The 26,402-nt window shown below is 45.0% G+C and overlaps 1 protein-coding gene across 1 annotated transcript in view; it reads right to left on the bottom strand.

Annotated features, from left to right (window-relative positions):
- LOC144753583 (cytochrome P450 2D15-like) overlaps window positions 1-26,402 on the bottom strand; it is a 133,587-nt gene that overhangs the window by 20,481 nt on the left and 86,704 nt on the right. The window contains exon 7 of the mRNA XM_078641226.1: window positions 14,223-14,410. Within this exon, the coding sequence (XP_078497352.1) occupies window positions 14,223-14,410 (188 nt within the window). The remainder of the gene's footprint in view (window positions 1-14,222; window positions 14,411-26,402) is intronic.

Consider the following 26,402-nt stretch of genomic DNA (forward strand, 5'->3'; position numbering starts at 1 on the left):
GGCTAGCCTTGCACTCAACCCACTGTCTGTGGCCAACTACCCACTTAGGATGTCATACAGCTGCAAAATGACTGTGGGCTTCAGGGTCTAGTATACCACCAGACTCTTCTCATTTAAAAAAAAATATTTGTGGTAACACAGTACCAGATGCTGGCAACCAAAATTAATTTAAAAACGAATTAATCAAAGATGGTTGGGGGACCTTTCAGAACACCCACCATCCATGCAAATCCCTGGAGAGGTCATGTTGTGACCACCCTACCCCTTTATGGGCTTCTTTCAATTTTTTTTTCAGGACACTGGAACTGAGTCCTCAAGTTCTGTAATGGTTGCTGGAACATTTTCCTCAGAGTTGCGTCTAGCCCATAAGATCATTTCAGTACCCAGGTCTCCTTTACTACAGTACAGGAAGGGTCAATGAGGGAAAAAACTCCTGAACCCATCAGGTCGAGTGGTTTGGGAATTTTGGTCCTGTGGTACTCCTGTGATACAGCACCATGGGACCAATCATTCAGATATGCTTAACATTTTCTGCTCAAAGTGAACTCCTCTTTAAATGCTAATTTCTCCAAGATGGCTGAATAGATTTACACCCAGTCATAAAAAAACGCACTTTCTGAGCAAAGTTCGAATGTTTTGCTAAATAAGATGCAATTCCGTTCAGCCAATATTTTAGTTATTCAAACATTTTGGACAATATGCTGATATTTTAAATGTATTCCCATACAAAGGCAATCAAAATGTTTAATTAAAAGCAGCATCGTAAGGGAATTAACAACGTGTATTTCGAAATGTGCTTTTCTTTTGTAGGGCATTGACGTTACAGAGTTGGTTTAAGATGCCTGAAAATTAGTAAATAAAGTGCAGTGTGGGGCAGTGAGTTTAACTTTTTGCTATCAGGGATTTGCACTTACAGTGCTTTGAAAGCAACACTGAGATTGTAAAAGCTTTTTTGCCAGCACTAAAAAAGAAAATGATGTGTAAACCATCAATTTAACCATTTTGTATGTTCTAGAAGTTGAATTTCCTACAAATACTCCTGTGCCTGCGCATGAAAACAATATATATATAGTTATTTTTTGTGTAAACATATGAATAACCTTGACTCAAACACATTTAAATACAATTTAAAACTTAAAAACAGTTACGAAGTATTTCAATTAAATCAATTAATAACTTTTAGGCACATTTACCAATATAAATGTAAGTCATCGTGGGTAATTCTCTAATACATGGATTAAAAGTTAAAAGTTAATATGGATAACATAAATTAATATGGGTAAATTAATGTATTACTTAATACTCATTTAATTTGATCAGTTAATATACTGCAACATTTTATTTTATTACTTCCTGGTTAATAATACATCTTTTTAATTGTTTACATTCATATTAGCCATTTTAAAAACAATATTTTACAATATTCAAATATAAATTGTATACTTTCCCATAGATCTTCACCTCAGTGGCAGAGAACCCCACCATCAGGTCTGAAGTCAGCAGTTATAACTTTACACTCATAAATTATTTTGTATGAGGGTGGAGAGTTACACTTACATGTAAGAACAGATCTTCAGGTCAGTAAATATTCAGATGGCTATTTACCTTTGTGAATCTCCCTCCTATGTCTCTATGTACTCATTTTATATTGCCAAGACCAGTAAAGAAACTTGCAAAAGAATACAGCAACACAAGTAGAAACTGTGCCATCTGCACCGTTGTTAAAAAATTACATGGTCAAACAGCATTCTAGTAGATACTTTGTTTGACAATGTTACACTCAATTACACCAACCCAGAGGGGAAGTAATCCTGAAAGACCACTCATACTCAGGGCAGAGACATCGATTTTAAAATTCAAAACATTAAAAACTGCATGATTGTGCTTGAAGAAATAGAGACCTTGTGAAGTAATATTTTGGTTACTTATGCCTATTTTTAATGAATAACGGTCTACCTAACACCAATTATAAGAAGGAATTCAACCTGGAAAATTCAGCATAAAGAAGTAGATGAATGCATATCAAATAACTGGCCTTGTTAATGCACCATTTACTTTTATCAAACCCAGCGCTCCTGGGCACCAACACTCCCATACAGATGGAGCGTGTATTGCTTAGTCCACTGAAAAGGAAGAATGAATACACAGCCATTACCAAGCGAAACATGTGGGAGGCCACATCAAATCCAGATGTGAAAACAATTTAAATTAAAAAAAGCATACCTTCATGCATCTTGTAGATCACTTCAGAGGTATGAGGGATATACACCCCCAAACAATGAGAGCACAAGTATATCAGGCCACTTCCTAGTGGAAATATTATTAACAAAAAGAAAAAGAAGCAACCAAAAAAAACTTGAAAGTACAAGGGCTCCACAATTGACACATGATCTAGCATGACATGAGCTGGGAAACTTAACAAATATGGACAAAGCTGACAGGTCTGATATTGTACTAGGGGACGTGTTTAGTAATAGATGGGTGACCTTGTTTGTGCTGTCTCAGCTGTTACTATGAAAAAAGGCCAATTGTGAAGCCACATCTTGGTTTACAACAATATGTAGCTAGGAATAGGGGTGCTGTTGCTGAACAGGCGGTGTTAGCAGAGTTAAGCTGTACCCTCAAAGAAGATTGTTATGGAATGGGGTTAGAAGTTTACATTGTAACAGGCGGACTTAAAAACCATGCACAATGAAATAATAAAAAATAATAATAGATGAGTTTCTAAAGCGCCTGGTTATACTGTCTAGTATGTCCCCACGCTGCAGCTAGCCCCTCATCTTGCTCGGTAACATGACATGATCCTGCAGGGTTGGGGAACTATATGAGGAAGAGCCAGGTTTTTAGTTGTTTCCGAAAGATACTTTCCAGAGGTAATCTAAGCGCCTGAGGTAGGCCATTCCAGTGTTTAGCGGCAAGACAACAGAAAGATCTTCCTCCCATTCTTGCTCTTCTAACTACAGGTATTTTCACCTGCCCTGTCCCCAGCGATCTCAATGCCCAGGAAGGGGTGTAAGGCACCAATAGGCTGTGTAAATAGCTAGGTCCCTTTCCTTGTAGGGTACGGTGGCTGACACACAGCGTTTTAAAGGTAATTCTTTCCCTCACCGGGAGCCAGTGTAGTGCAGTGAGGGCATTCCTGGATGGAGCTCTCCTGGGCAGCATCAAAACGAGGCGGGCCAGACGAGATGTTTCCAGCGCGTGGCCAGGGGTTTTCTGGCGGATACGGGGAGCACATCAAGCGTCTTCCGAAGGCCCTTCATTATTCCGAAGCATTTCCCGGCCACAATCCTGGTGTGGTGGTCAAAAGAGAGCTTCGAATCCAGCCACATCCCCAAGTTCTTAACCTGATCATTGGGGGACGGGGTGGGGCCCAAAGTCTGTGGCCACCACGCTGAGGGCCATATGGAAGGTGCCTTGTCAACTATTAGAACCTCCGTCTTACTGCCATTCAATTTTAGGCAATTACTAGACATCCAGTCCACAAGTTCCTGTAAGCAGGTGAAGAAGTTGATGGCTGCCTCTACGTGAGATTGAGATAGTGACACCACTAGTTGTGTGTCATCCGCATATGATACGATACTGATATCGTATTTCGCAATCAGATCTGCTAGAGAGGCCATATATAGATTAAAAAGTGTGGGACTGAGTATAGACCTCTGGGGAACCCCTTGAGCCAGCCTAATGTTTTTAGAATAGTATGGGCTCTCAGATTCTTGGAAGCTACGATCCTACAAAAAGGATCTCATCCATTCCAAGGCTAGTTTGTCCAGCCCTCGTATTTTGAGGTGCTGTAGGAGCAGTGGGTGGGCGACGGTGTCGAAGGCGGCGCTGAGGTCCAATAATACCAGAGTCACCGTCTGGCCGTCATCCACGTGTGTCTGCGAATTGTTTCAATTGATAGGAGCAGTGCTGACTCCGTAGAATAGTTTGCCCAAAAGCCTGATTGTGTGGGGTGCAGTAGGTTGTACTTGTTAATGTGCGTGGTTAGCTGAGTGTTGACCACCTTTTCTGTAATTTTAGCAAAATATGTCAGGAGTGAGACTGGTTGGTAATTCTCCAACTGGCTTGCCTTTATCCCAGTTTTTTCTTAATGGGGATGACAACCGCTTCCTTCCATCCCTTTGGGACTGTCCCTGATTCAAAGGAGAGTTTGAGGAGGTATCCAATATAAGGAGCCACGATGTCCATGCTATCACTGAGGGTTTTGGGTTTAGTAGGGTCCCTCGGTGACCCTGATTTTATACTTAGTGCCATGTTTTTAAGCTTGTCGCAGGAGGGGGGTTCAAAACTGGAGAGGTACTGTGCCTCCTCCATGTTGGGCCACCCATCTCCCACTCCCCTTCCGTTACGAGCTTGGTCCAGGAAGGTGGTATAAATTCTTGCTACCTTCACTGCAAATAACTCTGCGATCAGGTTGCAAGATTCTACTGAGCATCTGTTTGGCACCGTGGTTCTGGACAATGACGATATGTCCTTAAAAATTCCAAATAGCTCTCGGGACGAGTTTTCAGCCTGCTCAATCCTAGTATTGTAATAAGCGGCTCGAGATCTCCTTATGAGTGCGTGATAGGCTTTAAGCCTCATTTTATACTCAGTCCTTTTATGCTCGACAAAGTCTCTCCTCCAGATCCATTCCACACGTTTACATGAGTTCGGACACTGTCTGACCAAGGGGCAACTAGGTCTAGCGCCTTGGTAATTCATACGTCTAGCGTGTTGCATGCCTCTTCAATGTCCCTGCCTCCCGGTGGCCCTCCCCACTGAAGGGCGTGATTGAAGTTAGCAGTCGAGAACCTTGCCCATTTCCTCTGCCGTCACTCAGCCCCCGCGGGGAGTTGGGTACCTCCGTGCTAAATGAGATCAGGTAGATCTGTCCACGGAACTGCGGTCAGGCTATCAATCATTAGTCCCCCCAATTGGCAAAAACTGGATCCAGTAAGTGGCCTTGTTGTTGGGTCGGGCGGAACGAGTTGCAACACCAACTGTAGTGCGGCCATTACCTGACAGAGCAAATATGGCATAGTAGTTACATTTGACAAAGGTCTAGTATTTTTGTTGCATCTTCAACAGTAAAGTATTTACTCTGTGAACAAAAATGCCATACATCCTGCAACATATTATCATGACAGCAAATTAGCGCACAAGGGTGCTTAGTATTTAGCACTGCATCTTTTTGATAAGCTAAGTCATCCATGAAACATGAACTTTCCCAACAAAAATCCCATAAATCTTCAAATGAAAGTCTTTGTCTGACAGCAAAATAAATTCATCACAGAACACACGTTGGGTCTCAGTCACAACCGTCATTTCATGGTACTTCTGCCATCTAACAAAGGACTACTTGATGTCCCATCACCAAAACCTAATGAGGACATTAATGGGACAGTTCAACTATTCATTAAATACCTAGGCCTTGATGGTCTGCTCATACCAGCAAGCAACCTATGAAAGACACATGACAGCTAGTGGTTGAAGGGGATGTCCAAAAGAACTCTCTCTGTACTAATTCTTATTTAAATTTTGGGATAAATGATGACATACAGTTGTCCCAGAGCTATGACTGCCTGTGATAAGTCCTAAAAATGTAGCTGTTTGGGTGCCCATCACAACAGAGATACATCCCAGTTAGCAGTGTGCACAATGTTTACCAGAAGCAAACAAGGTCTCCTTGACAGTGAGGATGCTTCCTACATACCTCATTCCCAAGACATTACGCCATGGCTAACAGGAAGCAATGTGATTAGATTTGTGGTTTTCTCACTCAAATGGACTACTTTTTACCCAATTGTGTGAGAAACACTCATGGTCAGGATGTGAAACCTTGGGTAAAATGTGCCCTTTATGTATTCTACTTTATCATATTGCGGTACACCTTGTGCTGGTCTTATCAAGCCTACTCTGTGATTGGGTTGATGCCCAGAGCTGCAGGATGGCCATTCTTTCATAGAAAAGGAAAACGATAGAATGGTAGCCCTGTCAACTCCAAACCTGCTCAACCTTATCTTTTACCTGAGGCTACATCCAGCGTCTCTCTCTCTCTTTCACTCCATAGTTTCTCACTTTATCAAATGCTTGCCGTAAGAGGAAAAGATAAATGGTACTTTGCATGACGGTGTATTTCCCGCAAGATCCTGCCCTTGACAGCTGCTCTTTTTCTATCTTCTGTTGAACTAGTTGCTAGCACAGTCCCCAGGTCACTCTGAGTGCCTGATTAGAAGTGTCCTGTTAAATTTAGATCCCTGCACGATCGCAGTTAAAAGAGGTGATATATGTATTGCATCCCGGAAGCACCAGACAAAGACCACACCCTTTGTTAAATTTCACCAGATAAATCGACTGGAATTTATCAACGGGAAAATGCCCAGTATGTACAGGGAAAAGTAGGAATGCACCAAAATGTGCCATGAAAATATGATGATTACCACTTCTAATGAATCCCAAAGAGCTTGGTTTTTGCGTTTTGTCATATACAATAATTACATTATCTCATCTGACAGGGCCTCCTTTAATCAGGGCTTGAGAGGCAAGTTTATCACAGCCACAGCGAATGCCACAATTTCTGGATTCCTGAAACAAAACCTGCATGGGAACATTGAAGGAGTCGATCTGACATTTACTGTGGGGCGCATTCAGGCACCAATCTTAGCCCGCCCCCTTTGACCCAGATGTACTATGATTTTGCATCTGCGTTACATCACTTTTGTGGTGCAGCCCCAACATAAATATAGTTTTTTAATTTAGTAAGCCACACAAAGCCACTCTGTGTAGTTTAGTAAAATATAAATTAACACACCAGAGCGCATAGAGCTACCATTCATTAATTTGCATCGTGGACATTACATGTGTGGAACACGGGAGTTCGCATGCATCCACACTTGTATTTTATTGCAATCCCAGATTTAAAAGACTTCTAAACCTGGGTTTGTGCCAAAATGTTGCACCTGCCCAGCAGAGATGGACAAATACCTTTATTCCTCTTCGTTACGCCCTCTTTCTCTGTGTGCTGCATTCTGCCTAATAATAGGTGAAGGTTCCTGCACAAAAATCAGTTCTGCCCATAACACAGGGATGCAAGGGTGCCTGCATTGACGTTAGGCAGCACACAGTGCACCAGCACAAGGAGAGAGAAGAAATGCTCCATGTCTTTTGTAAATATGGAGATTTTGTACTCTCTCCCTTTTAAGTTCCCATGCTGCTCTGCATGAAATAATAGTAAAAGTGCCCCTTGGCTTTAAACTTCACTCAACTTGCACACACAAGAGTGAAACATGTAGGATGATTCTGCCTAGGAATTGCAAATATCCCATATACCTTTCTTAATTTAAAATGTTAAAATAAAATGACAAAACACGAACCTGTGACTGATCCACGTTTCCCCTTAAAAATAATTATTAGACCGATTACATGTGAGAAAGCGTTATTTGTTTTTGAATTAAAACTATTGGGCACACGATATTCGATCTAGTATACTGCAACGTTCAGGGCCGGACTGGCTATAGCGGCACCGGGCAATCCCCGGTGCGCCGCATGGGTGGGGGCCGGTTTTGGGCCCCAAGGGGCCGCTTTTGTTACAGGGCCGTTTTCGGCCCTGTACCAAAATCGGCCGAAAACCGGCCCTGGGAAAGAGCTCGGCGGCACCTCCAACCCCCCGAGTGGGGAGGGGGGAGGAGCACTTTGCCAGGGCCGGTTGTGGTTCCCAGTACGGCCCTGGCAGCGTTTACACATAATAGGCCATATCCAGTCAAATTTCACAGAATGGAGAGGAGGACAGACACCATGCTCGTTGTGTGGAAAGGAAAACTCTTTTTTTTCTGCGTTGTATGATAATGCACACATATTAAACATTTCCGAGAGGAAGAGCAGGGAAAATGAACAGAAATGAAAGGGTTTCAAGGAGCTCCAGCACCAGAGATGGAAATACCCTGCATGCAAGGCAAAGACGGTGACAAACACCACAATGATGGAGATGCGGGTACGAATGGCAAGAAGTTATATATCCACGAAATCAGAGAAAGGGAATCTCTACTGTTCAGTGGAAGAGCTAAATGAAACCTAGACTGCCTATCCCTGGGAAAAAGGTCAGAAAAAATCAAATTAGGAACAGTGGACACACTTGAGCAGCAGCGGGTAAAATAGCCCCGAGGAAAAGTCAGGGTGAGACGAAGAATCGCCACCAAAGAAAGGGAAGAACAAAGAAGGAGGTAGGGATAAAAAAGGGGAGAAAGGGATATTGTAGAAAAAAAGAAATTCCTACTAATGGATGAGAGATAGGAACGACAACTAAGAAAAACTGTCCTGAAATGTGTGTTTTCTGAACAGTAAAATACTTTGCTTACAAAAAGAAGAGGTGCATTCATACACATCGCATGGATGTGTCAGTTGCTGCAGACCTCTCTGTAGTGTTGCGCTCTAGTCTCCGGCGCACGGCGTGATGACGTGCCGCGCCGAGGCAAGAGCGGAACACTGGCGCATGCGCATGAGGCGCGAGCAAAGCGCGCGAAGGGCAGCAAACCGCAGCAGCTACCGGAGCTGGGCACAGTGAGACGCTCGGCGCTCTGTGAATAGTATAGTTGTTAAGAATATAATAAATAGCGTTTCCACATCAAGCTGGAATCCTGTACTCTGTGGGGGCAGTAAAGGACAACATTACAGTGGCGACGAGGTTTGGGATCACCCCACCAGCCCCACACAGCAACACAGGAAGAGCGGGACAGAGGACAAAGCAAGGAAACAGGTCAGAGACAGCGGGAAGGGGCACCACACAGTGAGCACGCCCTTAGAAACAACGCTATTTACAACAGAGTGTGGTAGCAGCGCCAGACCACAGAAACCTGCAACCACGTGGCACCCAACCAGACTAGAGCAGGTCCAGGCCTGCACAATGCGCAGAGGGGCACATAGCTGAGACCCTGGCAGAGAGAAGGGACAGTGACAGGGAGGAAGAAAAAGCACACCTCCCCAGTGACGCACGAAGTGGCATTACCAGCACACCTGGCAGTCCCAAAAGCCAAGGGGACGTCTCAGACGGAGAAGAGAGTCCCACCACACTAGGCAGCCCAGGGAACAGTGATGGAGGGCCAAGAACAGCGCCCAGAATGAGCAGCCAGATGACATCACTAACGGCGCCCGTCCCATTCCTACCCAGACCGGGGGAACCCTTGATGAAATGGGAGGACTGGAGGGAGTACTTCAAAAACTATGTAGGAGCCTTGGAGGATGAGAACGGCGAGGAATTCCCCAGCGCTAGGCAGAAAAGGTTGCTACTGCATAACCTGGGCCCGGAAGGGGCACGGGTGTTTGCGAACATCGTGCCAGCGGAGAGACCAGCCTCAGCCGATGACGTCTTCAAGAACGCCTTGGAAGACCTAGACAATCATTATCGCCCAGCAGTATGCGTATCCGTCGATCGGTACAACTTCCAACAAAGGAAGCAGGAGCAAGGAGAGTCGATAGATGATTATGTGGCAGCTTTGAGGAGACTAGCCATCACGTGCATATATGGGCAACTACAGAATGAATACATCAGAGACCAAATTGTCATGCACACCATGAACAAATCGGTCCAAGACAAGTTGTGGGCACAAGGAGAGACATCGCTCAAAGACGTAATTGCCATGGTAAAGAAAGCGGAACTTTCGAAGCGCTGTGCGGAATCAGCAAAGAAGGAGAGTGCACAGAGACAGATGGTCAACAAGATAGACGAAGCGTCCTCAACCACGAGGTACAAGGGAACAGCCGGAGAAAGGAGGCAGGATTCTAGGTGGACAGGGAAACAAGCAGCTCCAGGAAGACATCCCACGGACAGCAAATTCGCGTGCTACAGGTGCGGGAGTGCAGATCATTCAGCACAAGACAAACGGTGTCCTGAATTTCATGCCAGATGCTCTTTCTGCGGCCTCGTTGGCCATTTTGAGAAAGTGTGCCGCAAGAAAGGGAAGAGAACCGTGGTGAAGTACATAGGGCAGTCCTCGTCGGAAGCCCCGGATGAAGACGACCTGGAGAACGACGACATGGTCTTATGCATCGAGGAACAGGTTTTGGATGTGACGGGCAGGCGCTCGGACAAGCCGCGCACAGACATGTTGATAGGGGGAGTGAAAGTCCACATTGCAATTGACTCGGGGTCCCCGTACTCCATTGTGCAACGATCAGTATGGGAGGAAGACTTTGTGCCCGTCCTGGGTCCCCAGCTAGATCCACCGGACATTCGTCCCTTTTCATACACCGAAAACGCAATTCCCATGGTGGGTTTCCGCACCTTGAAATTTGAATTCAGAGGCAGATCTGCGACCTGCAAGCTGTACGTGGCGGAGCGGGGACCCTCAGGGCTAGGCTGGAGAGACCAGGGCGACCTGGGTATGTAGCTGGATCCAGGTGGCAAAGAGCAGATCCTGCTGACAGAAGACAGCCTATGGCCACAGCAAGACAGACTAAAGCAGACCTTCCCCAAGGTGTTTGGAGGCTCTGTAGGGAAGTTGAACAAGTTCGTGCACAAAATACTCCTCAAGGAGGACGCCCGTCCGGTGTCCCACAAAGTCAGGAACATCCCCATTGCTGTTAGAGACGCTGTCCAGCAGGAACTCCAAAGATTGGAAGAACAAGGGATAATAGAACCGATTGACAGCTCAGAATGGTTGGCCCCCTTGGTCGTGGCCAGGAAACCAAATGGCAAGGTACGGTTATGTGTGGACCTCCGCGAGCTCAACAAATGCTTGATAGTAGAGAAGTTTCCCCTACCGAGGATCGAGGAAATGCTGGCGAGAACAAGGGGGGTATCATGGTTCTCAACAATAGACCTCACATCAGCGTATCATCAGATCGACTTACACCCGTCAGCAGGAAACTAACCTCATTCATCACACCCTTTGGGTGTTATCAATTCCGCCGCATGCCCTTTGGGCTGGCCTCAGCGGCTGCGGTGTTCCAAAAGTTAATGCATCGCCTATTTAAGGACTTACCAGGTGTCCAGTACTTTCAGGACGACATCCTGATCATGGGAACAAGCAAGGAAGATCATGACGAGAAGCTGACAAAAGTACTAACAGTGCTTCAAGAAAAAGGTCTCACAGCCGAGTGGAGTAAGTGCAGGCTGGGCATGTCATCTGTCACATATCTAGGACATGAAATAGGGAACCAAGGTATATCCCCCAAAAGACAAAACGTGAAAGCCATTTGCGATGCCAGAGCCCCGGTCAACAAGGAAGAAGTGCGGTCATTCCTCGGGATGGCGGAGTACTATAGTAAATTCGTCAGACACTTTGCCACCAAGACTCACAAACTCCGCCAGCTCATCAGAGACAAGTCGCAGTTCAAATGGGATGAAGAGGCACAAAGTGAATTCGAAGAGTTGAAGAATGACATAAGTGGAGCTATACCCCTGCACGGATATGACCCTACAGGCAGCACCATATTGACAACAGATGCCAGTGAAAGAGGACTGGGAGCAGTGCTTGCACAGGAAAGGGCGGATGGCACTGTAGAGACTCTCAGTTTTGCATCCCGAACTCTGTCCCCCACGGAGCAGAAATATAGCGTCATTGAAAAAGAAATGCTGGCGGTCACTTGGGCCATGGGAAAGTTTAGACAATTTGTCTGGGGCACCCGCTTCAAACTACAAACAGACCACAAACCATTGGTCAAGGTGCTAACCTCAAGCAGCCACGACACTGCCACTCCTCGCATCGCGAAGATGACACTCAAGCTACTGGACTATGCCTATGATGTGGAGTACCTGCCAGGGACAAGGAACAAAGTAGCGGACTATTTGAGCCGAGCCTCCGCCATGGAGGAAGCACCTGCGGTCCCTCCTGATACAGACGAGATGGTGGCGGTAATGGAGGATGCGGAGAAGACCATCAGCAGGCAAGAATGACCCTGGCCTATGGAGAAGATAGAGAGATGGAGGAGATTAAACAATATTTGATCTCTGGATGGCCAGAAAAAAGGCACCTCAAAGCGGATCTGAGGAAGTACTATGAGATACGGGAGGAGATATCGATGAGCGACTCGGGCATTTTCATGTACCGGGGAGAAAAGGTGATACCCCCAGTGACTCTTATTCCCTTGCTACTGAATCAACTTCACGAAGGTCACCTCGGCATTGTGAAAACGAAGCTGAGAGCGAAACAAATGTACTGGTGGCCGGGAATGGACAGTCAGATAGAAAAGCAAGTGAGGGAATGTGCCCATTGCCAAGGAGCTGATAAAATACTGAGACCACTGAGGCCGGCGTTGGGGGAATTTGAGCGACCCCAGAACCCCTGGGAAGATATAGCAGTGGACATTTTGGGTCCCGTACTCGACAACAAAGGCATTGCCAAATACCTGTGCGTGGTCATAGACAAATACTCCAAATGGCCAGAGATAGAAGTGCAAGAAACCATGGACACAGACACGGTGCTGAGATTCCTCACCTCATTGTTCTTAAGGGAAGGAATACCGAGGACAATATTGAGTGACAATGGACCGCAGTTCACCTCAGATAAATGGAACAGGTACATGGAGAGGAACGGGATAAAGTCGAAACACACTGCAGTGTATCATCCCGCATGCAACGGACAAGTGGAACAGTTTAACCTTGTGCTGATGGGATCCATACAGGCGGCTATAATGCAAGGGAAAGATTGGGAAATGGAAGTTCAGAGCATGCTGTGGGCGTACAGGATCACCCCAACAGCGCTAGGTTACAGCCCCTTCCAGATCCTGAGGGGCAGACTCCCCTTCACGAGAGACAATGTAGTATGGAGAGAAAAAACTGTGACGAGCAAATGGTCGCCGGCGGTAGTACAGCACAACCTGGAGAAAGCCCGTAAGGTGTACGCCGCACATTACAACAGAAGACACAACACCAAAGACACAAACCTGGAAAGAGGGGAATGGGTTAGGGTCAAACTGGCAACCCTCCAAAGAAAAGGCGAAAGCAAGTACAGCAAACCTCTGCAGGTCCAAGAGGTGTACGGGAGAGCAGCTTTGCTCAGCGATGGGAGAGTATGGTCCCAAGACGGTATGGCAAAGGTCAACAGGATCATGCAATGGCCGGCAGGTAAAGAGGAAGAGAATGAGGAACTGTGGCAAACCAACGGTGAGGAAGAGATGGAGAAAGGTGATGAGAGGCAGAAGGAGAGATCTGCCTTAGAGGACAATGAAGTGAACGAAGGAGCACAGGCAGATGAAGGGACAGTGGTGAGTGCGGCCCCGGCTGGGGAAAAGGAGAAAGACGCACCGAAGGACGTGAGGAATCTTCCCGGTGAAGGTAACAGGGAAGAGCTCACCCCGGTAAGAAGAACCCGTGCCGGGAGGACAGTCACCCTGCCCTCTCGGTTCAGAGACTATGATATGAGTGACTATTGACTTGGGACATATGTTTTGTGTTATTGGAAAAGAAGGAGATATGTAGTGTTGCGCTCTAGTCTCCGTCGCACGGCGTGATGACGTGCCGCGCCGAGGCAAGAGCGGAACACTGGCGCATGCGCATGAGGCGCGAGCAAAGCGCGCGAAGGGCAGCAAACGGCAGCAGCTACCGGAGCTGGGCACAGTGAGACGCTCGGCGGTCTGTGAATAGTATAGTTGTTAAGAATATAATAAATAGCGTTTCCACATCAAGCTGGCATCCTGTACTCTGTGGGGGCAGTAAAGGACAACATTACACTCTCGGGTTACCTATTCCATTTACTGTGGCAAGGTCATAACGAGAGTGGACATAAACACCTTGCAAATGCAATCCTGATATTAGGGCCATCAGATATACTGCGGGCCCGAGAGGTCAGCCATGGAAGCGAGTAGAGTGAACGGGGGGCCTCTAAAAGAAACAAACAGTGCAAACGACACACTTGTAGAGAGACTACATTTAAGCATACCCTGGTGCAAGGGAGCAACAAAGAATTAAAACCCCTGTCTGAAGACGTAATAATTCTCTGATGTTCTTCAGAATCTAAGCTGGTACTCTTTAGCCAGGATTGAATATGCATTCTACCACATGAAACTGGACATCTGTGGATTTTTAGAATCTCCCAAATATTTTTCTCGCTGAAGTCAGGGGAAAAATCTTCATCAATTCACTTCCTGTGTGGTCTAAATTAATTTCCCTCATGATATCCACAAGAGATCCCTCAGATAGAAAGGTTGCGGTAGCATGGACACCATCATCTTCGGGGTTTGGGTCACTTGGTGGACTTGTGTGGTCAATATAATGTTGGCTTGTGTGCGATGTCTGGACTAACCTTTGGTATGAAGAAGCCTTGGATCTCGGTGTCGCGGTATGTCATGTGTGGCACTCCTAAGGGAGCGACATCACCAATACGCTGGACTTCGTGTATCACTGCGTTGGTGTAAGGCATCTTCGCCTGGTCTTCCATTACAGGACTCCTACTACGCCCAATCACACGATCAATCTCATCCTGAACCCTGCCTGAACACAAAACACAAAGTTTAATAACATAAAATAAACATTTTAAACTTGATAAACAATGTGCTTTGTATCTTGCAGAAGGGAAGAAATGAAACTTAAAGAGCAATGGAAGGTGTCGAGGGGGAATTTAAGGTGATGCTGTGGCTTGATGGGTGCTTCTATTTAGAGATGTAAAGGCACGTCATTCCCCAGGAATAAATCCCTTTCATATGTAAGAGGCACAGAGCCTGGCTACTCCAATGTGCAGGCTCTGGATCCAAATGGATGCATAAGTAAACATTGCATATGACATAATTAAATGTTATTATATATCACAGTATTAGGAAATATCCGAGTATGGCCATTTTTACGTGCTTTCTTGTTCTGCAACATCTAACCACAATGTTACACTTTTTCATTAATTAAGAAAAGAAAGTTGGATACATTGAATAACTTTGCTTTACAATTTTATTAAAGATACACAATCCTTTGTATGTTAAATAAAGTTCTGTTATCAATATATTCAGTTGTTCAAATTAAGGGCCCGATGTAGGTGGCAAATACCGGTCAGAAACGGCCGAATTCGGCCGTTTCCGACCGGTATTTGGCATCTTGAGATGTAGGGGGCCAGATTTTACAGATTCTGTAAATTTACCGAATCGGTAAATTTACAGAATCTGTAAAATACCAAATCGGTATTTTTACCGATTCGGTACCTTCCAGATGTAGGTGGGACTCTTCTGAGTCCCAAAGGCCCTACAAATTCGGTATTTTACCACCCAATCCAATTGGGTGTTAAAATACCGAATTCAGGTGTGCATGCACATGTGTGCATGCACACCTAGCCATGTGACAGACAGACATGCCCTTAGGGCATGTCTGTGTGCCACATGGCGCACATGCCTATTTTTGGGGTGCCAGAGGGTGTCAAAGTGATACCCCCTGCACCCTTGCCAAATTCGGTATTTACCGATTCTGTAATTACAGAATCGGTATTGCCCATTGATTCCTATGGGCTTCAAGGCCCGTAGGAATCAATGGGCAATACCGATTCGGTATTTACAGATTCGGTAAATACCGAATCTTAACGATTCGGTATTTACAGAATCTGTAATACCTACATCTCCCCCCTTCATATTTACCGACTCTTAAATACCGAATCGGTAAAATTCGGTATTTAAGAGTCGGTAAATATGAATTACCTACATCTGGCCCTAAGTATTTAATTCAATTAATTTGGATGAATTTGCTGAAAGCACTTTGTCAAGCAGGGAAAAAACAGTATTTCAAGGTCATTGGCTTTCTGATGGAATTTATGTCCAGGCTAAAATCTCTGGTCAATAGAGCTTAGAATCAACACAAAGCCTTCGGAATCTAAATTTGCTTCTACTGGCCTAAGCAGCAGACTACCAAATCCAGAAGAGACCAGGGTTATCCTAGCTATTTGGCTACTCTGAAATTTCCCCAGTAGGATGCTGGCTTAACCCCTTCGACGCTCATGACGAGCTCAGCTCGTCATGGAGTTTCCATTGACTTCAATGGAAATTACATTGGAGCACAAGCACAGGCTCAGCATCCAAGTGGTTAAGGAGCTGCTTTCATAATTGGATGGGCTGCCATGGCCCATTCATGTCCCTAGGAACCCATTTTAGTTGTGGACTCCTACAGTACTGGGCTGGTTTGAACAGATTTGTCAGCGCTTATGTTGCTTTCCATTGTGTCTCTGGAGAAGGACATCTGTGAGAAGGTGGTTCAAGTGAAGCAAAGGGCACTGTGCACTAGCTGGGTTCGGACTGTCTAACTGGAATCAGAGAAATAAGGGGCCTGGTGACGAGAGCTATATGGCTTTCCTGTGTGAAGTACACATACACACACACACAACATACTCTGTATGTCAAACATCCCCAGCACAAAATAAGCCATCAGACGTAGGAGTATTGTTCCCCTATAACACACTGTGAGAAATTGCATTGATGGTTGAGGGGTGGTGTGAGCCCTCCTCAAGCAAAAGCCACAATCCTTGTCTGGGTGAACCACTAAATTAACTTGTGCTTAACCCTCGGGTAGTTTTGCAAAAAAACAGTCAGGCTTACCTTAGAGGCAACTTGTAAAGTATTTTTGCAGCACACAAACAGTAATAAAGTGTAAACACAACACGAGAAATCCCACACCAAATTAGAAAAATAGAGTAAAATGTAATAAATTATTTGACACCAAAATGACAAAAATCCAACCAGTAGAACCGGAGATATATAATTTCAAAGATTTAAGTTGGTATAGCGCTTAAAAGCACAAAGCACCACTAGCTGTCATCTGGATGTGCTATATGGGTGAAAAGCATGAATTTAGGTAAACCTCGATGGGCCACAGGCAGGATACAGGGACCAAATTAATCCTGATGAAAAAACTATCTTCTCAAAGAGTCCAGTTCGCAGTGGCTGCGAGGAGCAGGGAGAGCATCAAGGATGGTTGTCACTGTAGTGGAAGCAGGCTGGGCGACACAACAGTCATTCCTGTAACGTGAAGATTTGCTTCGGCATTGCTGACGGTCGTGACTGGAGCTTCCTGTTGACGGTCACCGCAGGCTGCCAATGCTATAGCGTGAAGTGCAGATGTTGCATTGCCGGTTGTTGTTGGCCGTCGGTGTAGCACTGTCTGGTTCACTGGAGCTTCACTTTGGTAGTCATCGTGAGCAGCAAGATCTTGCCATGAACGGGCCTATACATGGTTACAAGGAGCCCAAAACTTCAGGATGTTTCCTTTTCTTCCAATAGGAGATAAACTGGTGCCAAACCATGGGTCCAGGACCTGCAAGGCACCTATTGGGGACCAAGAAATTACTCCAGCAGAGGCCAGCATGGCTTAGGTAGTTCCCGGCAAGCCCAGTGCAGTAGGTCAGTTGGGTAGCTGCAGGGAGGGCTCTGGAGCTTACTGGGTCTTTATAGGAGGTCAATCAGCTGATCCTTGGAGTGGATGAAGGAAGAAGGTCCAGTCTTCCTTCCCAGATAGCAGGGCAGGCCTCAAGTAGCAGGGCAATCCTCTGGCAGCAAAGCAGTCCTTCTTCTGTAGTATCCACAGGTCCAGGAGTATACCGAAGAGTTCGTCTGAGGGTCCAATATTTATAACCGGTGCAATTTGAAGTGGGTGAAACTTCTACAATCCCCCCTCATCTGGTTCTGGGATTTCCTTCCTCCCTGCCCTGATTCCAAGATGTCTAGAGTCAAAACAGGCTAGTGTGAAGTTCTTTGTGAGTGTGCTGAGGCAGCTCCTTTGAAGTGCAAATGCGGTAGGTGACAGTTCCGCTCCTCCAGTCAGGTCAGGTTTGCCCATCCTGCCAACACTCAGCACCCCTTTGTGTTACTGTCTGGGTGGAATATACAAAAGCCAACTACACCTAGTCATGTTTCCCAGGATACAGATGCACACACCAAATGGTTAGGACAGGAAAATACCAACTTTCTAAAAGTGTCATTTTCAGAATTATGACTTAAAATCTGACTTTACCTTTAAAGATGGGTTTAGATTACTATTCATTGGAGACCAAACATGATATTTCTACCTACTCCCAAACAAAAGTTATAACCTATTAAATGTAATAAGGTAGCCCAATGTTGTTCTATGAGTGAGGTAGGCCTTACAGTAATAAAAAAACGAACATTGGATTTTTACACTACCAGGACATGTAAAACAAAGAAATGCATGCCAAACTTTTTAAATAAAATGCACCGTGGCCTATGTACTGTTTAGGGCCTAACCTAGAAGTGACTTATATGTATATAAAGGAATGTTTAGGCCTGGGAAAAGGTTTATTTGCCATGTAAAAATGGCAGGTTAAAACTGCACACAGGATGCAATGACAGACTTGAGCCATGATTTAAAAATGCTACGTCAGTGGGTGACACAATTAGTGCTACAGGACAACAAGTAGCATTCAAGTAGCATTTAATTTACAGGCATGGGTACAAGTAGCAAAACACACAAGATGATGGACGGAATGTTGCACAATGGCAAAACATTCACCCCCAGTCACAGATCTGGGTTTAATCCATCGTTATTTTGCTCACCAAGCCACCCCAGTTTAGACATGGCCTTATGCAAATCAGTCTTGACCCTGTGCCTCATGGGAACAGTCCAGCCCGAACTGTCAAGCCATGTCTTTCCTGGAACGGAATCAAGCATCCTAGGACAGGTTTCTGGCTATCAGCCGTCTTCAGCCAGGATAGCTTGACTCCAGTGGCTTAGTGAGCAAGGGACCCACGTCTGGGCATACCCTTCCCACATAGGGTGAACAGCAAAACACACAAGATGATGGACAGAATGTTGCACATTGGCAAAACATTCACCCCCAGTCACAGATCTGGGTTTAATTCATCGTTATTTTGCTCACCAAGCCACCCCAGTTCAGACATGGCCATATGCAAATCAGTCTTGATCCTGTGCCTCATGGGAACAGTCCAAGCCCGAACTGCCAAGCCATGTCTTTCCTGGAACGGAATCAAGCATCCTAGGACCGGTTTCTGGCTATCAGCTGTCTTCAGCCAGGATAGCTTGACTCCAGTGGCTTAGTGAGCAAGGGACCCACGTCTGGGCATACCCTTCCCACATAGGGTGAACAGCAAAACACACAAGATGATGGATGGAATGTTGCACAATGGCAAAACATTCACCCCCAGTCACAGATCTGGGTTTAATCCATCGTTATTTTGCTCACCAAGCCACCCAGTTCAGACATGGTCATATGCAAATCATTCTTGACCCTGTGCCTCATGGGAACAGTCCAGCCCGAACTGCCAAGCCATGTCTTTCCTGGAACGGAATTAAGCATCCTAGGACCGGTTTCTGGCTATCAGCCGTCTTCAGCCAGGATAGCTTGACTCCAGTGGCTTAGTGAGCAAGGGACCCACGTCTGGGCATACCCTTCCCACAGAGGGTGAACAGCAAAACACACAAGATGATGGACGGAATATTGCACAATGGCAAAACATTCACCCCCAGTCACAGATCTGGGTTTAATCCATCGTTATTTTGCTCACCAAGCCACCCCAGTTCAGACATGGCCATATGCAAATCAGTCTTGATCCTGTGCCTCATGGGAACAGTCCAGCCCGAACGGCCAAGCCATGTCTTTCCTGGAACTCCGTCCGTCCATCACCACCCCCTTTTGTACTGCTTTGTTCGCCATAAGTTTGGCAGGGTATGCTCAGACGTGAGTCCCTTGCTCACTTTGCCACTGGATTCAAGCAAGCCTGGCTGATGACGGCTGAAATGCCAGAAACCGGTCCTAGGAAGATTGTTTCCGGTCCAGGGAAGACATGGGTTGGCAGTTCAGGCTGGACTGTTCCCATGAGGCACAGGGTCAGACTGATTTGCATACGGGCCATGTCTGAACTGAGGTGGCAGAGTGGGCTAAAGAACGGTGATGGATCAAACCCTGATCTGTTGACTGGGTGAAAGTGTTTGATTGGTTCAGATGCTCCGTCCATCACCACCCCCTTTTGTACCGCTTTGTTCGCCATAAGTTTGGCAGGGTATGCTCAGAAGTCAGTCCCTTGCTCACTTTGCCACTGGATTCAAGCAAGCCTGGCTGATGACGGCTGAAATGCCAGAAACCAGTCGTAGGAAGCTTATTTCCGGTCCACGGAAGAAATGGCTTGGCAGTTCGGGCTGGACTGTTCTCATGAGGCACAGGGTCAGACTGATTTGCATATGGCCATGTCTGAACTGGGGTGGCAGAGTGGGCTAAAGAACGGTGATGGATCAAACCCTGATCTGTTGACTCGGTGAGAGTGTTTGATTGGTTCAGATGCTCCGTCCATCACCACCCCCTTTTGTACCGCTTTGTTTGCCATAAGTTTGGCAGGGTATGCTCAGACGTGAGTCCCTTGCTCACTTTGCCACTGGATTCAAGCAAGCCTGGCTGATGATGGCTGAAATGCCAGAAACCGGTCCTAGGAAGCTTGTTTCCAGTGCAGGGAAGACATGGCTTGGCAGTTCGGGCTGGACTGTTCCCATGAGGCACAGGGTCAGACTGATTTGCATATGGCCATGTCTGAACTGGGGTGGCAGAGTTGGCTAAAGAACGGTTATGAATCAAACCCTGATCTGTTGACTGGGTGTGAGTGTTTGATTGGTTCAGATGCTCCGTCCATCACCACCCCCTTTTGTACCGCCTTGTTCGCCATAAGTTTGGCAGGGTATGCTCAGACGTGAGTCACTTGCTCACTTTGCCACTGGATTCAAGCAAGCCTGGCTGATGACGGCTGAAATGCCAGAAACCGGTTCTAGGAAGCTTGTTTCCGGTCCAGGGAAGACATGGCTTGGCAGTTCGGGCTGGACTGTTCCCATGAGGCACAGGGTCAGACTGATTTGCATACGGGTCATGTCTGAACTGAGGTGGCAGAGTGGGCTAAAGAACGGTGATGGATCAAACCCTGATCTGTTGACTGGGTGTCAGTGTTTGATTGGTTCAGATTCTCCGTCCATCACCACCCCCTTTTGTACCGCATGGGTACAAGTAGCGCCACTTACCTAGAGACGTATAAGTAATTCAAATGTACCAATTTGGTGTAAGAAAATGTTGCCATGTTTAAAGGAGAAGGCACAATCACTTTAGCACTGGTAAGCAGTAGTAACTGTACAGTGTTTTAAGGCCAACAAAAACGTATTCAGTAATGCAGGAGGAGTAAAGGCACAAAGTTTGGGGGGAAACCACACCAAGGATGTCAGGTCTTACACACACCTTTTCATTCACCCACATTTATCTTGCAAAATGTATTTAAATATTTTTAAGCAAGCCTGCACTGTTTATTGACTATGAAGCAGCTAACACCCCTATAACACTAGATGTGCCAGGTGCTGGAGATCCTCTGTTTTCTCTTTCACTGGCCGGAGGATATATTTAAAACTTGGATACAGTGTTGCGTGGCGCCTGTAGGGAATTTCTGTCCCCATCAATTTCTCTGACATTCCACAACACTTGCACAACCCCTAGCCCCCATCCCCCCAACAACAGGGCATTAACCCTGTAAATTCTCTTACTAAAACTGGCATTCCTTACCTGCAAGTTATACATAGATCTCTGTGGAAGATGTTCAACTCCCTGTGTTCTTTAACCGCATGCGCTCTGCGGCGATTTGCGCGCTACGCGGCTTTTTTCAAAAAGCCGCGTTACATGACGAGCTGAGCTCGTCATCAGCGTGCGAGCGGCACGACTCATGACGGGCTCAGCTCGTCATGAGCGCTGAAGGGGTTAAACCTGTAACGTGCAAGTCACACAATTCAATTGACAGAACTGTCAATAGCTTGTTTTATGCTATCACGACTAGGACATCAGTACCTGGTGCAGGTCAGTCTGGCGGTGGTTTCTGAGATCCCTTTAAAAATCCCAGGATTGACATATCAAGCCCTATGAATGTCTCAGGATGCGATATATGGTACAGCTCAGAATGAAAGTGGGAAAGCTTTGCATTTTACAGCTAAGAATAAATGTGGGTTATGAAAGCTATTCAAATGTCTGAATACTAGGATATTCATGCCGTCTTAATCAAATTAATTGTGAGAGCTCTGTTGACGTCTCAGTGAGAGAGTAGTGCACATCGAAGGCTGGCATAGTGATGCATCATGACAGCACTACAAATATATTACTACTGAGACATAAGTACATGATGTGGGCCAGTGCAGAAGTGCATTGTGGGAGCTCAATGAATATCTTTATATTGAGATATTGTTTCCTGATGGAGGAAAGCCTCGGTGCATGACAATATATCAATGGCATTATTATTGAACTACAACAAAGTCATATCCACTACGTTGACCTACTACAAGATTGTACAATAAGTATATATTTACTCTTCTCACCCTAGGAGTGAAATGGAACATAGTAACTATATGCTTACCTTATAATGAAGTGGTCGGTTTTATATGATATAATTGTCAAGCTATATGTGGCAGGTAATAAAGTGATCCACAACCAAACTGCTCTACCTGTCCTTACATACATCCATTACTGCTAGATCAGGACTGATGAAAGTATTGCCCTTCCAACATTTGGGCATTATTTCTTCTCTGGTCAGGAGCCGAGGTGAGGGAACTGCTCGGAATGTATAATTGAAAGCTTTATAATGGTGATGCCTGTGTATCTGTAGGGGGTTTCCGATCTCCAGGCTTTGGTTAGTTGCATGTATTGATGTTTGCTCTGTTGTTCATATTATGAAAACGTAGGGGTATATTTATGAGAAAATGTATGAATGAATGTGCTGCGCCAAATTTGGCAGCGCCGCGCTCCGACATATTCAAAATGCAGGGATGCCGTGTATTCCTAAGAATACTGCGCACCCCTGTGTTTTCCCTAGCACTGGTGCCAGCTCAGGCACCATTGCGCCATGGTGCAAGGGTGTTTGCGTTGCAGGGAATGATTGTTTATGTGCAGGAAGGAATCATTTCCTGCATATAAACAAACAATGATGGCAATATGTTCCTTCTATGTGTGATGCATTCTGCAGCACACATAGAAGCAGTAAACCACCATTATTTAATGATTATTTATGTCCAGGAAGAGACACCTTCCTGAACATAAACAATCATTTGTGACATTTTGCTCTTTCTATGTGTGCAGCAAAATGCAACTCACATAGAAAAAGCAAAAAAAGCAAAAAGGAGGAGAAATAAAAGTGTTTCTCTTCATTTGCCATTTTAATGGCTGCTCTCGCATGATGTCAGTTTTTGGTACTGCCTCAGATTTACACCTCCTATGTGAATATGGGGCAGAGTCAAAAGCAAGCAGTGATGTGGTTGCATGCCCCCTCCACGTTAAGTGATGCCTTCAAAGGGGCCTTATTTACAAAAAGGCGTTAAGCCACAAAAAGTGGCTGAGCACCATTTTGTAAATATGGAGGGAAGAATATCGCCATCACAACGTTGCTAAAAGGGACTTTCTGGTGGCGATATCCCCTTGTAAATATGCCCCTCAGTTGGAGTGCAGTAGACTTCGACTGAAGGGATACGATTCAAGAATGTTTACAAGGATCTGGCTGCACTTTGAAGAGATGGGTCTTCAGGTACTTTATGACCTGCAGCTGGGTGGGAGGTGGTCCCATGTTGATGGGGTTGTCGTTCCACATCATGGGTGCATAGATGTATAGTTACTTGAACTAACTGAGACTGAAACCAAAACGTAGAAACAGAAGATAGAAAGGACAAAAAAGGGAAGGAAGGAAAAGGAAAAGGAAAGAGGAAAAGAGAGAAAAGATGTTGTTCAGTCAGTCAAAAATTACTTTATTTGGTATTTCACAACCATAAAGCATACATATACAAAAACAATTTAAGATAGCAAACACTTAAAAGTTCCTTTAGTTAAAAATGTATTTTCTCGTTTTTTCATTTACAAATTAACCCAGACATTGTCGGTGGTCTGATTCTGCTTTTTGAAGCTGGGTCTCTACAGAATTCATGAACTTTACCCCACGGCATATTAGGATGTTTGAACCTGCTCCCATCCAGCTGGTCACAGCTTGCCTGCAGGTACGGATCTGTAGCATATTAAAAATTGGTTTCAGTAAAATTTTCCTCTTTTCTTTAGAAGACTCACACGTGCACAGGAGGTGGTACAAGGTCTCACTGTGATAATCACATAATCTACATCTTTGTTCCTGGGGTGTGACCTTCCATGACGGGATCAAGTCTTTTGAGAAATGGTCGCCCATTCTGAAGGCCATAAATTTTATTTTTAATGATAACCGGAAGTGCGCAGTAAGATAGGGTTGAGGTTTTAATCGTTTGTATGAGTTTAGAATGGTCCATGCGTGTCGACGTTTGGCCAAAGTCTTTTTATCTTCTACCAAATATAAGGCTTTTGCATTTAGCTTGCAATTTTTTTTAAAGGACGTTGCTTCCGGTGGATTGTTCCAGATCTCCACTATTTTGAGGGTGTCTAATGATGCTCGCAGATCGTTGCCCCATGAGTTGGGTTCCTGTTGGTCATATTGTTTTTTAATTTCTTGCCAACATAAGTTGTTTAAAGATCCTATTTCCGATAATCTCAATTTCCAGCACCATTTCACTAGGGCTGCTTTCCTTTGGTATATTTGATTTTGCAAACCAAATTCTAGCCTTATTTGGGCAGGGGCTGCTCCTTTGTGTATGTGAAAAACAGCTTTGTATATTCTTGTCTGGAGTGCGTTTAGAATAGCTGCTTCTTTCCCATGCCATATTTCCAGTCCATATGAGAGGGATGGTAGGACTTGGGCTGCCATTACTTTTAACAGGTGGTCATATGATGGACATTGCAATTTCTTTTGCAGAACTTTATAAGCAAAACTCAGTGATTGTGCTTTTGCGGCGATAATTCTTTTATGATCTGAGAGGGACATGTTTTTACTTATTGTAACCCCCAGATATTTGTAAGCAGTTGTTTCCTCGATGAATTTGCATTTTGTTTGCCACTTGAAGGATTTTCCACTGGTGCCCGTCAATCTCACCACCTTTGTTTTTTTGATGTTTATTTCCAGGCCTTCTCTCTCGAAATAGTCTGTTAGCTCCGATATTGCTCTTTGTAGGCCTATTGGTGTTTGGCTTAAAACTACAATGTCGTCCACATATTGGAGGCACTGGATGCTTTCATTGGCCAATTTAGGCGGGTGTCCGTTAAAATTTTTGAGTTGATCTTTCAAATCGGCCAGATATATATTGAAAAGGCTTGGGGAGAGCACGCAGCCCTGTTTAAGGCCATTGGTTATTTTTTGTTCTGCAGATATTCTTCTTCCGTCACCCAGTTTTACCTTAGCCCATGTTCCGCTATATAATGCCATTATTGTTTCCGTTAGTGCAGGCGGGAGACCCCTGAGATCCAGTTTTTCCCATAGTCGTTTTCTGGGAACTCGGTTGAAGGCGGATTTCAGGTCTATGTAGCAGGCTATTAAACCGGTCTTCCTTTTCCTTGCTCCTTCGATTAGTAATGACACGGCTGACAGGTTGGTTAAGCAGCCCATGCCTTCCCTAAAACCGGTTTGGAAATTGGGTATTATCTTGTAATCCTTTATCCATTGTCGTAGTAGAGACAGTATACAAGATGAAAAAAGCTTTGCCTCCACATCGATTAGAGCTATTAGTCTATAATTGCCAGGTTCCATTCTGCATCCACTTTTATGGAGATGGTGGAAGATGTTTCCTTGCCAAGACAGTGGAATCTTTTTTTCCTTATGAATGTAATTAAACAATGGTGTCAAGTAATTTGCCCAGAAGTCGATATCATATCTGAATAAGGCATTTGGCATTCCATTTGGGCCAGCCGCTCTCTCCGCTTTTAATTTCCTTATTAGGCCGGTTAGTTGTTTGGTGGTTGTCAAGGGCATTTGTTCCTCTTGGGCCGTGCCTTCAGGCTGGTTGTTTTTCCACTGTCCGAGAATTTTTTCTTTTTGTTCTTGATCTTTTTTTCGGTAATTAGATGTTACTGTATTAGTTGGGTAGCTCTGGATGTTATACAATTTGTTGATATATGCGTCCCATGTTTTTTCACTTATTCCTATGTTAGGCTGATCACCTGCTCCTTTCGATAATTTGTTTATAATTTTCCAAAATTCTCCACTGTTTGGTAGTTTGCTTGTTATTAACAGTTCTTCCCAGATTTCCTCTGTGTAAGATTTTTTTGCTTTTCTGCAATCTTCTTTGTATTCTTTCCTCATTTTTTGTATAGCGATATTATCTACTTCTTTTCCTAACCTTTTTTCTGCGGCCATTTTTCTTAACTTTTTCGCAATGTCTCTTTTGTTATCTCTTAGGTTGAAGTTATACCACGGATCTTTATTTACTTTGCGTCCATGAATTGCTGGAGTTTTTACCGCGAATTTTCCTAGTACAAATGTATGTAAATTCTCCCAATTTGTTATGGGTGATTGGTTTTTTATGGCATTCATAAGATTTACGTGTTCCAGTACTGAGTCCATTATTTCCTTTTTTATTGGGCCCTTGCTTTTGATTTTCTTCAATTTATATATCTCCGGAATCGCGGTAAGAAATT

This window comes from Lissotriton helveticus, chromosome 1_1 (assembly GCF_964261635.1).
Source record: "Lissotriton helveticus chromosome 1_1, aLisHel1.1, whole genome shotgun sequence".
NCBI classification, from domain to species: Eukaryota; Metazoa; Chordata; class Amphibia; order Caudata; family Salamandridae; genus Lissotriton; species Lissotriton helveticus.